This window comes from Ricinus communis, chromosome 9 (assembly GCF_019578655.1).
Source record: "Ricinus communis isolate WT05 ecotype wild-type chromosome 9, ASM1957865v1, whole genome shotgun sequence".
Lineage (NCBI taxonomy): Eukaryota > Viridiplantae > Streptophyta > Magnoliopsida > Malpighiales > Euphorbiaceae > Ricinus > Ricinus communis.
In genome coordinates, this window is record NC_063264.1 from 25,808,285 (window position 1) to 25,824,720 (window position 16,436).

The 16,436-nt window shown below is 29.0% G+C and overlaps 3 protein-coding genes across 3 annotated transcripts; 2 read left to right on the forward strand and 1 right to left on the reverse strand.

Moving 5' to 3' along the window:
- Positions 1-252: 252 nt before the first annotated feature.
- Positions 253-2,981, reverse strand: LOC8258701 (protein SRG1). Its single transcript, XM_002528429.4, has 4 exons — positions 2,461-2,981; positions 1,361-1,608; positions 866-1,193; positions 253-608 (listed from the first exon to the last, which is right to left on the reverse strand). The coding sequence occupies exons 1-4, from the start codon at positions 2,719-2,721 to the stop codon at positions 351-353; spliced, it is 1,095 nt and encodes a 364-aa protein (XP_002528475.2). The 5' UTR covers positions 2,722-2,981; the 3' UTR covers positions 253-350.
- An 895-nt stretch (positions 2,982-3,876) lies between these two features.
- LOC8258700 (pathogen-related protein) lies at positions 3,877-8,254 on the forward strand. The gene is made up of 4 exons (XM_048379208.1): positions 3,877-4,132; positions 4,228-4,360; positions 5,049-5,347; positions 7,954-8,254. The coding sequence occupies exons 1-4, from the start codon at positions 3,983-3,985 to the stop codon at positions 8,098-8,100; spliced, it is 729 nt and encodes a 242-aa protein (XP_048235165.1). The 5' UTR covers positions 3,877-3,982; the 3' UTR covers positions 8,101-8,254.
- Positions 8,255-10,318: 2,064 nt separating this feature from the next.
- LOC8258698 (putative cysteine-rich receptor-like protein kinase 23) lies at positions 10,319-14,189 on the forward strand. The gene is given in 8 exon segments (XM_048379767.1): positions 10,319-11,852; positions 11,855-12,075; positions 12,199-12,205; positions 12,300-12,434; positions 12,576-12,697; positions 12,778-12,930; positions 12,932-13,645; positions 13,765-14,189. Coding segments are annotated over 7 exon segments (1,179 nt in total). The 5' UTR covers positions 10,319-11,434; the 3' UTR covers positions 13,055-13,645; positions 13,765-14,189.
- Positions 14,190-16,436: the final 2,247 nt, after the last annotated feature.

A 16,436-nucleotide genomic window follows, 5' to 3' on the forward strand; every position in this document is an offset into this window, starting at 1 on the left:
ATTCCTAAACTAGATTGACATGCTTGATTATCTTAATGGAGCAGTAGTCTTTGCTAAGATTGTTCTTCAGAATGAGTATCAACTAATCAAAATCAGTCCTTGATATAAGTGGAAGACTGAGAGGTTACCCACCTAAATGTGTACTGATTTAGCTATTTGTGTGTATTAAACTCACCAGTCACCTCGTTAAGAAAATCACTATCGCTGGAGAAAGAAAAAAACAACAGAAAAACTAAGCACGATGTCTCAGGGTACTAAAAAATACTGATGTATCATTGTTTCTTGTATTGCAACTATTTTATGATCCTTATTGTCAACTTCCAGAGTACTTTGCTTCTTGCAATCTAAATTTAGGCTTCATGGTGCTCTATTCTCAAAGTATCAAGATAAGATTTCGCACGAAGTTCACGAGAAAATAAGCCCTTGAAGAACTCCTGAACTGTCACCCTTCTAAACCTTGATGGTGTTTGCGCAGTAATCAAACTGGGTGCTGGAAATATTTCACCATCATATCTTGGCGAATGGAATGATGCAATTGAGAGTCTTTTCTGTTGAGAGTTCACTGTTGCACGATGCAAGATGCTGCGATATATGCCATTGGTTATGATCTGCAATGTAACATACAATAACATCATTTAGCTTTCTTTCACAGGGAAGTCAATGTACAGGATTCATCCTTAAGAATCATATTTCCTGTTTGTACATCAAGACAACTTATCCTAACAAAGTGGTAGATGTACATTTGAACATATACATATAAATGCGAACAAGGGAGGAGATGGAAATGAATTATATACCTAGAAGATATTCATAGCATCTGAAGTTGAAAATAGGTGCTAAGCTTCAATTGTAAATCTTATGTTACCTCTAAAATGTCGCCAATGTTGATAACAAAGGCATTTGGGAGGGGCTTGACAGGAACCCACTTCCCATCTTTCTTAATCTGTAGACCTTCAACATCATTAACCTGTAAGAGAATGGTGAGACCGGTGCCATCCGAATGAGGCGTAAGGCCAATGACCTTCTCTGGTTGAGGACATGGTGGATAATAGTTCATCCTCATTGTTTGCCTTATGCCTTCAGTGAACTGGTCTCTCATTTCCTCGGGTTTAAGATTTAAAACTTTTGCCATCTGCTCAAGGATAGCAACTGCCAAATTTTTTACTTCTGATGAGTAACTTTCCAAGGTGTCTCTGCAAGTGAGAAGAAAACGATCACTCACTAAAATGGATGATTGTCCCCTCAAATTGCTATGTGCAACCAGCTATTGGAGAGGGAACATCGCATTGGTCCCAACTCCCTACTAATCGTCCACCTTAATTGAGTACTTGCAATTGGAAAGATAGAGAGGACAGATTACCTGAAAGGAAGAGGGAGCTTTGGAAATAAGTGCGGCTTCCTTAAATGAGCTGGCTGAGTGACCATGAAGAAAAGATCACCCCAGTCAAGCTTTTGCTCCTCTGATACAACAAAGCTTTGTCCAAATCCCTCCACTTCTCCAGGATACTGCCAAAATTTTTTCTTTTCTGCCATTGGGAGGTTGAAGAAATCTTGAACTTCCATCTTCATTTTCTCCAACAATGAAGAACTTATTCCATGGTTTACTAGCTGTGAATTTTTAGCAAATAAAAGAATATAAGTATATAAACTAAGGCTAGCTGCACTATCTGTCTTTTAACTAGGTGATTAGAGATCTCTGGACTTTGAACAATTCCACTTCTGAACATGAAGGTATTGGTACTTTAATTTGAATGTGTAAAATGATCACAGTTCCATTGACTTCTGCTGAAATACATAGATTTTCCATGCACTAATACATAGTTACCCTGTTTCTCCCTCCCCTTCCCCTTGAAACCCCATAAACTAAATGTCAAATAAGCAATCATTTAGCAGATATTAAGGGCATCTCCTCAGCTTTCTTACAATTTTCTTTCTGACTCTAGGTTGGGGATACTTTCAATTTCCAAAAGTTCCAAGCCATTTCTTCATGATTGTCAACACTATAACTACAGATACAAAGTTTCAAAAGCTTGAAATTTCGAGAATTTTGATTCTCCATTCATTTTCCAAAGATTGTAGCATTTCTTTTTTACTTATCTTTCGAAATTTCTTAGGCTGGACCATAATACAATGAACCACGAGACACATATTACTAGGCTCCACTTCCACAAGTGTACAGTGGATCCCATGTGGTACATATCTCGTGCTACAATCAACTACAGTGTTCATATCTCGTGCTACCATTGGAATTCATGCATCACAAGTTTCATGTGTGGACTAATTTTCACTAAGCTAATTCTGACAAACCACAGGCACAAAACCAATCAACTAAAGTGTTCACAACCGTAATCAATCCAAAGACAATACAATTCTTGAGAACGATTGCAATTAGGATTGATAATAATTCTGGGTTCTATCATTTCTTCCATTGATGTAAAAGAAAAAAGGATTTAATCATACCTGGAAGAAACCCCAATCTTTGCAAGCCAAGTGGAGCTTAGCCAATTCAGAATCTATGGAATCTGGATCATATAATCTCTGCATATCAATAACTGGAACCTCCCCATCGTCACCAGGGGCAGCGATGGAATAGTCTTGATCAGGGCGTATATATCTTGGTGGGACAGTAGCCATAGGCTCCTTAACCAATTCCTGTACACAAGGCACCAGCAGTGAGCTTCCAAGACTGCTGCTGCTGCTCTTTGTTCCTTCTGCTTCCATTTTTGCTCTTTCACAAAATTTTCACTATGCCTCTCTCTCTCTCTCTTGTTTTTCCCTGAAACAAAACCTATCTCTCAGAGACTTTTATGAACATTTCAGGTCAAAGTCATTGGGTCCATAACTGGACTTAATTTCTGTCACTGACCCAGATGAATTTAACAGGTTCCATCTTTTGGTCATAATTCTGTAATTGGTTGAAAATAAGAGGTCTTTATAATCTCTTATCTCATATGGGTCATTTTTGGAGGCTCCCTTTGTTTCAAAGTCAATGGATCAAATAATACTGGCCAACAGGTTTGGTGTTTTTTTTTTTTTTTTTCCCTTAAAATTTAGTGCAAGAGACAACTCTCTGTAATTTTATAAGGTTGTAAAACTAAAAAAACTGTATAAAAAATAACTAATTAATTACATGGCAATAAATTATTTACTTATTTATTTCTTAGAATTACAGGGTTGAAGTTGTTTTATAGACTTTTCCTCCAATTAAAAGTGTTTCTAGAATTCTAACAACCTAGAAAAAATAGGAAAAAAAGTTTCCCAGAATTCCAAGCCTACTAATTTGGTCAATATATATATATATATATATATATATATATATATATATATATATATTGTTGACACATAAGAATTAAGCTTATGTATAATTTTATAATTTTTTCTTTTAAATTATTGATTTATAGATTATATTTCTAATTAAACACCGACTCTAATCCTAAAAATTAGCATATTAATTATATTTTTAATATTATATGAAATTGGACAATTAAAGTTAAGTGAGATATAAATATATATTTTTATCGTATTATACATAAAAAATATATTTTTAAAATTTTAAAATATCTTAAATAACTATATATAATCCGGACCTATCAGCAATCAAGCTAAACAAAATACTCCCTTAAATTTAATATTGTAACTGAATTGAGCTCTAGAGAAAAAAAAAAGAAAAAATATAGTAGGAGAGTAAGGAAAAGATTTTATAATTAATAATATATATATTTTATAATTTCTTTTCTTTAATCTATTTTTAGTGTAATATATCCTAAAATTGAATATAAAATTATTATTGAATACTTTTAAAATTTTTAAAAATGTCATTTATTTGACAATTGAATATAATATACCAAGAATAGTAATCAATTTCCTTTTCTAATTAAAAGAAAAAAAAAAAAAGAACAAAGGATCTCTTCTGGCAACCATTCATGTGTGTATAAAATGGAGAGAGCCACTCCACATTTTATCATCATAAAAAAAAGTTGGTATGGGAAGTAAAGAAACAACACCTTTTCCAACAACTGGAGATAAGTATAGGTCTTTCTTATATGATGAAGCTGAGACTACCCAGTGGAGAGATGGTGGCCCTCCCAACTATGATAGTGTTAATCAACTGTTTGAAGAAGGCAGATCTGAGGTGTCTCACCCTCTTCCACTTCCTCTTCCTGGTTTCTTTCCCCTTATCTATATTCGTAATATGTATTTTTATTTGGTTTACCATTCAATTTGTAGGAATGGCCAAAAGGGTCACTAGAAGAAATTGTTCAGAATGCTATCAAGTCATGGGAAATGGAGCTTTCACACAAGACTTGCTTACAGGATTTCAAGACCATAAACCCTGACAAATTCAAGCTTATTGTAAATGGTACATAGTTTTAGCCCTTTTTTTATTTTTGGCTTTTTTAACTCTCTTTTTTCTGAAAAAAAAAGAAGAAGAAGAAGATGTTTATTTGATGTTAAGGATAACAAAATATTATGGAGGTTACACATATGTCCATCAATTTTTTGCAGATCTTTTATGTTATTTTACAATTAAACTTGAAAAAACAAAACATGTAAACTGCTTTCAGGCAAATCATGTGAAGGTATGACTCAAAAGTTTAGTTGAACTTAAAAAAAGCAGTTTCTTTTTTATATTAAATGGAAGATGTATTATTCTTTAAATGGACAGATGAATATTTCCTATTATAGAGTTATTCTTAATTAGATGTGGATCTTAGCAAGGAATTAACTTAACAAATAGAAGAATTGTATCTATTATTAGAGCTCAAGGTTGAGGGGCTATTTCTAATTACGGTATAATAATAATGTAATATTTGAGATTGATAGATAATCTAATCGTACGGAAGAGATTAAAAGATTATATTATTTTATATATTATATATGCACGTTAATTGCGAAAAAGATCTCCAGAATGTAATGGGTTAGTACTATATATGTGTGCACGAATTGCCAGAAAGATTTTGAGGATAATGTAAATTGATCAACGGATTTATTTATGAGTATTTGAATTATTAAGAATATATTGATTTAATACAAACGGAATTAGGCAGGAAGAAAGGGGCTATCAGCAGAAGAGACCCTTAGGATTGGAAGCTACAATGCTTTGTTGAAGAGTTCAATGCCGAAGGAGCTTCAGTACTACAAAGCAGATGAAGAGAGCTTTGAATCATCGCATGAAGCATTTAGGTTGGCTCTTCCTCGTGGGTTTGCATGGGAAGTGATCAGTGTGTATTCAGGACCTCCTGTGATTACTTTCAAGTTTAGGCATTGGGGTTTCTTCGAAGGACCTTTCAAAGGCCATGCTCCCACCGGAGAAAAAGTTCAATTCTATGGCTTGGGAGTTCTCAAGGTATGAATGAAATAAATAAATAAATAAATAATAAAGTCTCATATGCAATATTGCTTAATAATAATAATAATAATAATTAGGCAAATTCTAGAGTGTCGTAGCTAGAATGAAAATTTATTTATTTAGAGAAAATTTATAAAAAATTTGGATTAAATTTATATAAAATATTTTAATATGAAATTTTTATATAAAATTATATACTAAAATATTTTTATATAAATTTTTTTAAATTTTCTTATATGAATTAATATAAAATTTTTTAATTTTTATTCAATAAATACATAAAGGTATTAAAAAATTACTGAAACTATCGCACTCTAAAATTCATTTAATAATTAATAAAGTGAGAAAAAAAAAGACCAAGCACGACCGGAATCAAACCTAAGAATTACTTATTAAATCAATTGGTTCAATTTTAAATGGTTGTAAAGTTGGTTTTAACTAAAAATACAATGGTGAACTGAATCTATGCATTTTATTTTTATTTTTAGTTTGTATTTTTATATAAATTCTATATAAATAATTTTTAATATAATACTTCATATAATATCTTAAAGTACTTTTCAAATATTTAAATTATATATTTTTATTATAATATTCTCAAAAATAATTTTAAAACTCACCGTTTAATGGAAAAACTGGTAAATTAAAGCATGTTATTAAATATTTGATTCACAAAATTAAATTTTTTTATATTTAGCATTATAATTGTGTAGGTTAGCATGTTATTTTAATTGCTTACTTATTACATGATATTAAATTAAATATATAATTACTAATGAAAATATAATTATTGTATTCTATTTTTAGGATTAAATCATAAATTATATTTCAACAAAATTAGATAATTAGAATTAAATTTATATTAAATTAATTATTAATTATAAATATTATATATTATTAAATAAAATTAATCTAATTAACTAAATAATTAATAAATCTCTATTTATTTATCTTCTTTCTTCGTACTTTTATATAATATATAATAAATTTGCCAACTTTCACCTACCAACTTAAAGCCTTAAATTATTATGATATTCTAAATTATTAATTTGAAAAATAATAGGTGATAAAAGCTCAAAGTTCACTGTGTGATCACACTGGATGCGGATTAAATTTATTATTAATATTATTATTATTATTACTAAGTAAAATATATTATTAAGTTTTTGGACTTTTTTATTTTTAAATATCTTTTTCTTGTTTTTTTTATTAAAAATTACTGAATTTCTTATTAAAATAAAAATAAAAAAAAATTTAATAAAATAAATAAAAATCTAAATATAAAAAAAATGCTTTATACGAGTAAAAAAATGTAAAAATTTTAAAAAATAAAATAAAAAAATTAAAATTTCAGTAAAATAAAATTGAAAGAGTATATATATATAATCTTTTCAAACAGGACAAGACATTAATTAATTGTCACGATAACTTATATCAACTCATAAATTTAATGCATTTCCTTTCAACTAATCTTCTTGGGGAAACCTGTCCACTATTAATTTTGGACCCCTCTCTTTATCATGGATTTAATTTCATTGGCTACTCTAAAACTACATCATTAAATGAGTCAGAGCCAGGATTCAAAGCTTATACTCAATATCATATATTAATTCAACTAGTGGAGATTTTTATTAATTTATCTACACGCTGTTAATTTTTAATGTATTAATTTTAATTGAAACTTTAAGTGGTTTATGAAAAAAATAGCGAAAAAAATAATTTTTAAAAATAAAACTAAAAGAAATGTATAAATATTGCTCCCATAAATTCAACCTTAATTTATAATTATAGCTTCCATACCTATTTATTTGGAGTCGTTTTCCAGATAAAATAAAAAAAGAACAAGATTCAAATAAAGGAGGCAATTCAAATTTAGATATCTCTAGTACCTGTGTCAAATTACAAAAATAATATAGAACAGAGGCGGAAAATAAGAGATATCAAATATTAAATCAGACTACTTGTCTTCTTGTAGTCGGATCTCCAATTTTTTAAAATGTTTCAAATTTGATTTAAATATCTAAATCTGAGTGCCAGCAAAAGTATCTCTAAACAAAGTTCGAGCACCAGACCAAATAAGTCCGAAAAAAAAAAATAAAGCGAATGAAGCATGTTCAAATATAAACCGATCCTTTGGACTGCTAGGAAAAACACCATCAGATTCCAAAGTAGTATGATCTAATTCAAAAAATTTGTTAGATTAAAAGTGTCTAGCATATTTTTGTACAGTAGCAAAATCATTGTAGATAGGTAATATTTGAAGATAAGTGTATAATCAACAACTTCTATATATGAGTTTCCTAAAAGAAAGAAAAACAAGCATTAATTTATGTAGCATGTGACAATTTCAAAGAAAGTTACTATTTCAGTGATTAGTTGTTCTTTATATTACTTGAGTTTATATTGAACTTTTTAAACAAAAGTTAAAAGAGATCCTGTCACTCTCTTTGACAAGTTTTCTTCTAAGATATATATATATATATATATATATATATATATATATATATATATATATATATATATATATATATATATATAAAATACCATATAGGAAACTTATTAATGCAATTGTAATTTGATAATGAATTCTATGGTAATGACAGGTGGATGAGTCTCTAAAGGCAGAAGAAGTGGAGATTTACTATGAACCAGCAGAGCTATTTGCTGGTCTACTAAAAGTACCAATGGCCCCAACAGATGACACCTTCAAAGCTCCAACCCTAACTGGCAGTTGTCCCTTCTTCAATTAGATGCGTTTGTTGTTACTCTGCGTGTGTATGTGCAAGGAATTAAAAGTTGTGTTTGGGCTTGTTTTTTTCTATTCCACCCACTTATGGTGGCTTCTGTTGTGCTTGCATTTATAATGAATACGAATTATTTATAATGAACTAATTATAAAAATAATGTGTGAATTTATTAAGATTTAAAAATTAAATTTTCAAATTTTAAAATTACAATTCTATATACGAATCTAGTAAATATTTATAATTAAATGTATATAGCAGATTAACAATAATTACAGATTATCCATACAACTTCATTTAGAGATAATAAAAAAATAGTGTGCAAATTATTATAATTTTAATAATGAAGTATTTAAATTTTTTAAATTTACATTCTACTATATAAAGTTAAAAATTATTAACATTTGAGCGTGTGGGATCAATCACTAAAAGAAAAGCTTATGTAGATAAATTATATCCTATTATATTTTCATAGTGAAAGTAATTTATATTTAAGAGAGTAAGTCTTTCGTTTAAACAATAACATTCACAAAAATATATTAAAAGAAATATAAATAAATACTATACATATTATATAGCAGAAGTACTAATAATTTAGTCAAATTCCTAAATTATTGAATTAATTATAAGCAGAAGTACTAATAATTTAGTCAAATTCCTAAATTATTGAATTAATTTTTAAATTAATTTTAAATAGTTTTAGTGTATTAAGTAAAAATTATTTAAAAAGATAATTAAGAACTTGATTGATTAAAAATTAAGATATGAAGATTTAATAGGTGAGATTAAAAAATACAGGAAGCAAATAACATATTTTGCATATTGAGTTAATATTGTTTACAGCTTCCGTTAAAATATGATTTAAATAATATGAAAATAGAAATAGAAGGACTCAATGTCACTGAATGAAAGTATAAAGACCTAATCCAAAAAAATAAAAGTACAGATAACCAAATATGGGTTATTCCTTTTTAATATTACTTCTCTCTATGTGCCAAAGTAGCTAAAAGGCCTTAAAGTATTAAAAAAATGCTAAAAATATGAAATTTTTTCTTATAGATATATCTAAATATTAGAGTTGCCTAACTTTTATATAAGGATCTGCAAAATCTTACAAAAATATACTCCAAAGCAACAAACTTACTTCTATACAATTTATAAAAAAACACGCGTGTATTATTCAAAAACAACATATCCAAAAGGTCAAAAAATCACGGCAACTAATTCAAACAAAATTAACACACCAAGTCTCAAGAAATCAACTAGAAATTCCGACAACAATCTACAATAAACAACAGAAATAAGAGAACTTAAAGCTTCTTCAACATACATTTATCAAATCCGAATATGAAAATAGGTAATTCAATCTCATCCATCTATCTTTTTTTATTTTTTGTTGTTTTGAAAAAAATACATTAAAATCCTTCAAAACATGTATATTATATGATTTTCTTAACTAATTACATGTAGAATAAGACGATTAAAAAATTTAAGTTATCAGATCTAAAGATAAGTAAGTAATTAAAACTGTCTGCAAAAATCTAAAAAATTGTATATAGCGAGTATACCGAGGTATACTATAAGTATATCGTTTGAATTATTATAAAAATAGACTCAAACTCATGCATGTTATTGATACATATCCTATAAAGTACATGTATTGATTATTATATTGATATAAATAATAAAAATAAAAAATAAATCAATAATAGATCATTAAAAGAATTTTAAAATAAAATTTAAAAGTTACAGTAAAGAGTATATAATGAGTATGCTATAAGTATATATTAGAAGAAAAAAAAATATACAGTAAAAAGTATACAATGAGTATATAGAGATAGATAATGAATATATATTATAAAATTATAAAAAATAATATTTAAATAACTTCTGATTCATATATATGTTGTACAAAATTTGTATATTAAGAATTAATTAGTATATACAAGTATATAATATGTATATATTTACAATAAGTATATAAAATAAATTTAAAGTAAATAGTAAAAGGTATAACGAGATAAAACTAGTATATTTAAAGTATATTATACTGCTACTATTACTGATTATGAAATAATTTTTCATATTTTTCCTTATGTACAGACATGACAACAATACCTATTTTTCTTCATCATAATGGATATTGAAAAAAAAAAAAATCAGATATATAAATATTAATGTAAATAGTATTCTATTACCAAAGGATAATTTAAAAAGTGTGCAGTGAATAGTATATAGTAAGTATATAACAAGTTTATTTCAGGTACATGATACTCTGATTCTTATTGAATTTTTTTCATTCAGATCTTAGTTTTATGAAGTATACAATGAATTTTTTTTAATGTATTGATGAGTTTTTTTTTTTTTTGCACTCATCAATATCGTTTGTCATGTTTTTGGTTATGTAAAAATGGAAGACATAAGACAAAAAATAAAAGATAATAACAATATTGTTTGTTGTTTATTGAGCGAGTTTTATTAGAAAGATGGATTTTAATTAGCTCAAAATTTTTATGAAACATTTTTATTCAAGAAAAATATTAAACAAATTAAAAAATTACTAGATATCATCAATTTCAAAAAGACAAAAAATTAAACCAAACAATCAAATTTATTAGCACTTAATCAAAATCTATAAAGACAAAAGAAAATAATGGCTAATTACACTCCCAAATGATGGAGATCAACACAACAAAATTTTGGAATAAATAGAGTATAAATCTCAAAACTAAAAAAGAATGTACAAATTTCAAATCAAACAATCTAATTTACTAGCATTTTATAAAATCTATAAAAGACAAGAAAAAGGAGTAATTATACTTACCAAAAATAGAGACTAAAGTAAGAAAAAATCCTCTTTAAATTGTGATAAATTGGATATAAATTACGCTGAAAAGTAAAAATAAAAATTTAAAATACAAAAAGCGTAGAAAGAAAAGAATATTAATAAAAATATAAATTTCTAAAAATCCATCTATAAAAGTAAATTATATAAAAAAAGATATATAATGTAATTTCCTCAAATATGAACTAGTGTTCGATCAAAAAGAAAATTATAAGTCAAAAATATATTTTCTATATTCTGATACACGTGTCTTTCGTACAATAAGAAATTGGACAGGGATACTTGTCTTCCTTGTTGGATAATCCAGCAAAACTGGCCTTGACTTGGCTCGCTTGACTTGAGTTGAAAAGTCTTCTGATGTGCTCAAGCCATGAATTTGCAAAGTTTTTTCATCAATCCGGATCCATCTTACAAATTCTATATAATAAAAAAAAAAAAAAAAAAAAACAGAACCTGACAGGAAAAATGGACATGTAAAAGAAATTGATTCACCAAATGAAATCTCAAAAATTGTTCATAATCCTATTATTCTGGCTTTGTCTTGCCAGTAGCACCGAAGCACAGGCCACTTGTATAGCTCATGAGTGCTCAAACGGAACTTTCCCTGCAAACAGCAGATGCGGTACCAATCTAAAGCTTTTGTTCTCTTCGTTATCTTCCAATGCAAACAACAGTTTTGGGTTCTACAATGTCTCGGCAGGACAGGACCCTGACGATGTTAATGGCCTATTTCTCTGCCGAGGGGACATCAGCGCTGACGTATGCCAAGGTTATGTCAGTTTTGCCACTCAGGACATTGCCAAACGTTGCCCCATCGATAAAGAGGCCCTAGTCTGGTACGATGAATGTCTCCTGCGTTACTCAAACCGTACCTTCTTCTCCATCATAGAGAAATATCCTTGGCGTACATGTGGGACGACGGTCGCAAGATCACTGACCAAGAAGCCAATTTCAACAATTTATTGGTCACCGCTTTGACTGATGCGACTACCGAAGCCGCAAATGCCCCATCAGGATCCAAAAAGTTTGCTACCGTGGAAGCCAATTTCACGGTGTTTCAGACTCTGTACAACTTTGTTCAGTGCACACTGGATTTATCCAGCTATGATTGTACCCAGTGTCTTCAGTGGGCTATTTGAAATCTGCCCAATTGTTGCAGCGGAAAGCAAGGAGTAAGAATCTTGTCGGCGAGTTGCAATCTTCATTATGCGTTAACCCGTTTTTATAATGATACTGGAGTTGGGGGGCCATCAATATAGCCTACAGGTACACTGGTATACTGGAACGAGGTCACAAGGATAAAGTTGAGATGTTTGGAGCTAACTTGATTTACCAATAATATGCTTTATAATCTATGCAGGAAAAGGCATATCAACTTCTACCATTGTATCAGTCGTTACTCCAATTGCTGCCTCCATTATTCTTTTCTGTCTGGTTTGCTGTTTCTTCGTCAGAAGGCGGGACAGAAAGAAGACTGTTCCGGAACATCATGATGGTAACAAAATCAACAAACTTCTATTACTAATGATAAAATAGCAATTTCTCCTTTATTTATGTCTTCTTTTGTTATTTTTTGCTCTTGTAGAAAGGAAATTATGTTGAAAAATTTAACTAACATGTCATTGGTTATGTGCAGCTGGAAATGAAATTACAACAGTTGAGTCCTTGCAAATTGATATGGGTACAATAGAAGCTGCTACAAATAAGTTCTCTGCCCATAACAAGCTAGGTGAAGGTGGATTTGGTGAGGTTTACAAGGTTAGCAATTTTTATTTTTTACTCTCTAAGATTATCCATGCAAAATGAGACTGTAATAATTGGTGGAAGTAAATTCTCAGGGCACACTTCCTAATGGGCAAGAAATAGCTGTGAAGAAGCTATCAAGAAGCTCTAGGCAAGGTGCAAAAGAATTTAAGAATGAGATTGTGTTGTTAGCCAAGCTTCAGCATAGAAATATAGTGAGGCTGATAGGATTTTGCATGGAGGGAGAAAAAACAGATACTCGTCTATGAAATTGTCACCAACAAAAGCCTCGACTACTTGCTTTTTCGGTTTGTATCTTCTAAACATATGCCCAAAAGGCTTTTCCTCTTGAGTGATATATATGTAGTGTAGTTATATTCCATCTAACCTGATGCAAACTGACTGGAATGTTTGATTTGATGAATTTGTGGATCCAGAAAAGCAAGAAAATTTGGATTGGTCAAGACGTAATAAAATAATTAGAGGATAATAAGAGGAGTTGCTCGAGGACTTCTTTATCTTCATGAGGATTCTCGGTTTAGAATTATACATTGTGACCTTAAAACTAATAATATTTTATTAGAAAGAAATATGAATTCAAAACTATCTAATTTCAGTCTGGCCAAAATATTTAGAGTTGATCAAACTCAAGAAAGTACAAATAAAATTACTGGGACACTGTAAGTTTGCAAATTTTCTACTTGTTATGCTTATTCGAATTGTTATGTTGAAATCTTAGAGTTGGTAATGGAAAAAGAAAAAGATCATTATGTTTGTTTTCTGATTTGTTGTGCTATGGTGATGATTTTCAGTTGATATATGTCTCCCGAATATGTAATGCATGGACATTTTTCTATAAAGTCTGACGTGTACAGCTTTGGCGTCGTAGTTATTGAAATTATATGTGGAAAGAAAAACAGTTCATTCTGTCAAACAGATGATGACGATGACCTTATGATCTACGTAAGTAGGATCATCTCTCCCTTCTGTTATATGACCAAAACCGCCAAGAGAAACAAATAGATTATGGATTTTTCGCTGCAACTAAGTGGCCCTTATTTTAATTACCTGACATTTTACAGGTATGGAGACATTGGAGAGCTGGGACACCTTTGGAAGTGTTGGACCCAATTCTGAAAGATGTATATAAAAGAGATGAAGTGTTAAGATGCATTCAAATAGGCTTATTATGTGTTCAGAAAGATCCAAAAGTAAGACCCAAAATGGCAATAGCAGTTTCGATGCTCAATAGTCCTTATGTTCCTTTACCATTGCCCCAGCAGCCAGCATTATTTCCTCACTCGGAACCAAGTACTGAAGTATACTCATGATGAACTTTCTTTGCAAAAAGAAACAGCACTGAACATGTTGGGTTGATAGATTTGTAGATGTGGGTGTTGGTTCTTTTTTTTCTCTTTTCTCCTAATTGCCTAAAATCTTGTACTCTTGTTGTGCAGTAAATAATTTTGTTTACATTAAATAAATAAGGGAAAGGTGGATTTTTGCCCTTAACGTCTGATATGAGGAGTGAATCAGCCCTTAAATTATTTTTAGGTACAAATAAGCTCTTAAAATGTCAAAAATTATAATTTATATCCCTCTCTATTAGGAACAGCAGTGGGTAGGGTACCCACCTATTTAAAAATGCCCCGACCGATTAACTATACATATATTTATATCCAAAACTCGTTCTAAACCTGTTTAAGAAATTACATTTATTATTCGAACCCGTTTCAAATCCGAATAGAAATATCTACATACTATCTGAATCCGATAAAAACACGTATAATATATATAGTTATTAAATAGATTTTATGAATATTTAAATGTGTAGTAGGCACCCTATCCATTAAATACCCATTTATATAAATATTCGAATAATTAAATGGATATCAATTTATAAATCCGTTTATAATAATTAAATTCTAAAAATATTAATAAAAATAAAAAATTATAAAATCTAAACCATATAATTTTGAATAAGATTTTATAATTTTAATTTTTTTTGTTATTTTATTTCATACACATAATACATATGTATGTTATTTAAATGGATATCAGGTGTGCTATATCCATATCCATTTAAATAATCAGATTCGTGTAGCGGGTACTCAAAGGGCCAAATCCGAACCTCACCCTAACATAAGTATTAAAATTTAATCCCAAACCCATTCCAAATCCGTTTATAATTATTGTATCTATTCTATTAGGGTTCAGTTGGGTCAGATACTCCGAAATATCCTCCCGATTCCCATTCCTACTCTTTGTTTACAAAAAGTTAAATATATCGTTAAATCGTGGTCGCATGCCAATATTCTTTATTAGAATAAAAGATATGAATCATATCACATCCTCTCTCTATTGTCATGTAATTGGGTATTGATAATGGAATTGTAGAAATTACTTATCATTATATAGAAGAAACTAATAGATTTCTGTTTTCAGTATTCCTTATTATCTTTTTCTTTAGGAATGCAAATGTCACTTTTCTAAAGAATCTTTAAGTTGTGGGTTTTGAATGATTTTTCTTCTTCCTTTTTGTAAAGCAAATGACATGATGCATCGTTTCATTGTTAAGAATAGTTTCTCGGGCTTTCAGATTCCTGTTGAATTAGTTGAGAATCATAATTTGGATATGTGTTTGAAAAAATAACTAGGAATCAAACAAAGACAATGAAAATATTATTGAACTACCAAAAGATTATTTTAAAGAAAAATAAGTCAATTTCATACCCTTTTTTAGAAGAAAAAATAAGTCAAGTTTCATACTTGTCTGGTACTCTTTATGAGAAAAAAATTTATTGATCATGTTTATAAAATGAAGAATTTTAAAATTGCCATTTTTTTATGAAATACATCTTATAAGTCTATAATTATAGTTTATTCAAAAAAATAAACAACTAAGATATCAGCCTGTTTAATATTGTTAATTACATGCTCAAACAATTTAATTAGCTCAGCCTAATTTTGTAATTTAGTTTTAAGCCCAACTCTTTTATTTCAGGAAAAATAACAAAGACACCCATGTTATTTTACTTTTTATAAAATATAATTACTTTTTTTTTTAATTTTTACTGTGTTAAAATATCATAAATACGATTTTTTAACTTTTTCTCAAAATACGATTTTGGTTGTTTTTTAGTAAAATAAAAAAAACTAAAAAAACAATTACTTCGTATTCAAAAAAGACTTACACTAGTAAAAATGATATATTTTATTGATTTTAGTATTATTTCTAACAACTTTCATTTATTTTAATTAGTCACGGTTCGAAATGGAAAGACCCATTTAACCATAAAGAGTCGATGTTTCTAGGTACTTTAGGGTATTCTTTACGGTTAATCTAATGGTCTGTATAGTCTCTCAATTATAAATTTTTCCCTTGTAATCATATTAATAAAACGATCCTCTTTATACTAAAAAAAAATAATATTTAAATAGTTTTTTGGCCAGTCCACTAAAGTTGGCATAATTTCAAACACCAACTCCATTTACATAATACTTGATACAGTCCATTTACTACATTGACCCAAATAGTTGAGGCAGTGTAATGTAATGATTATTTTACCGATTCATATACTTGAAGCGGTACAATAATTATTTCACTGACTCAAGTAGTTGAGGTAATGCAGTCTAAATAATTACTGCACTGATATAGCTAGTTGAGGCAGTACAAAATAATAACTACTACTCACTTAGTTAATTGACGCAATGCAATTGAGGCGGTGGATGAATTATTTCTAACTCAAATATT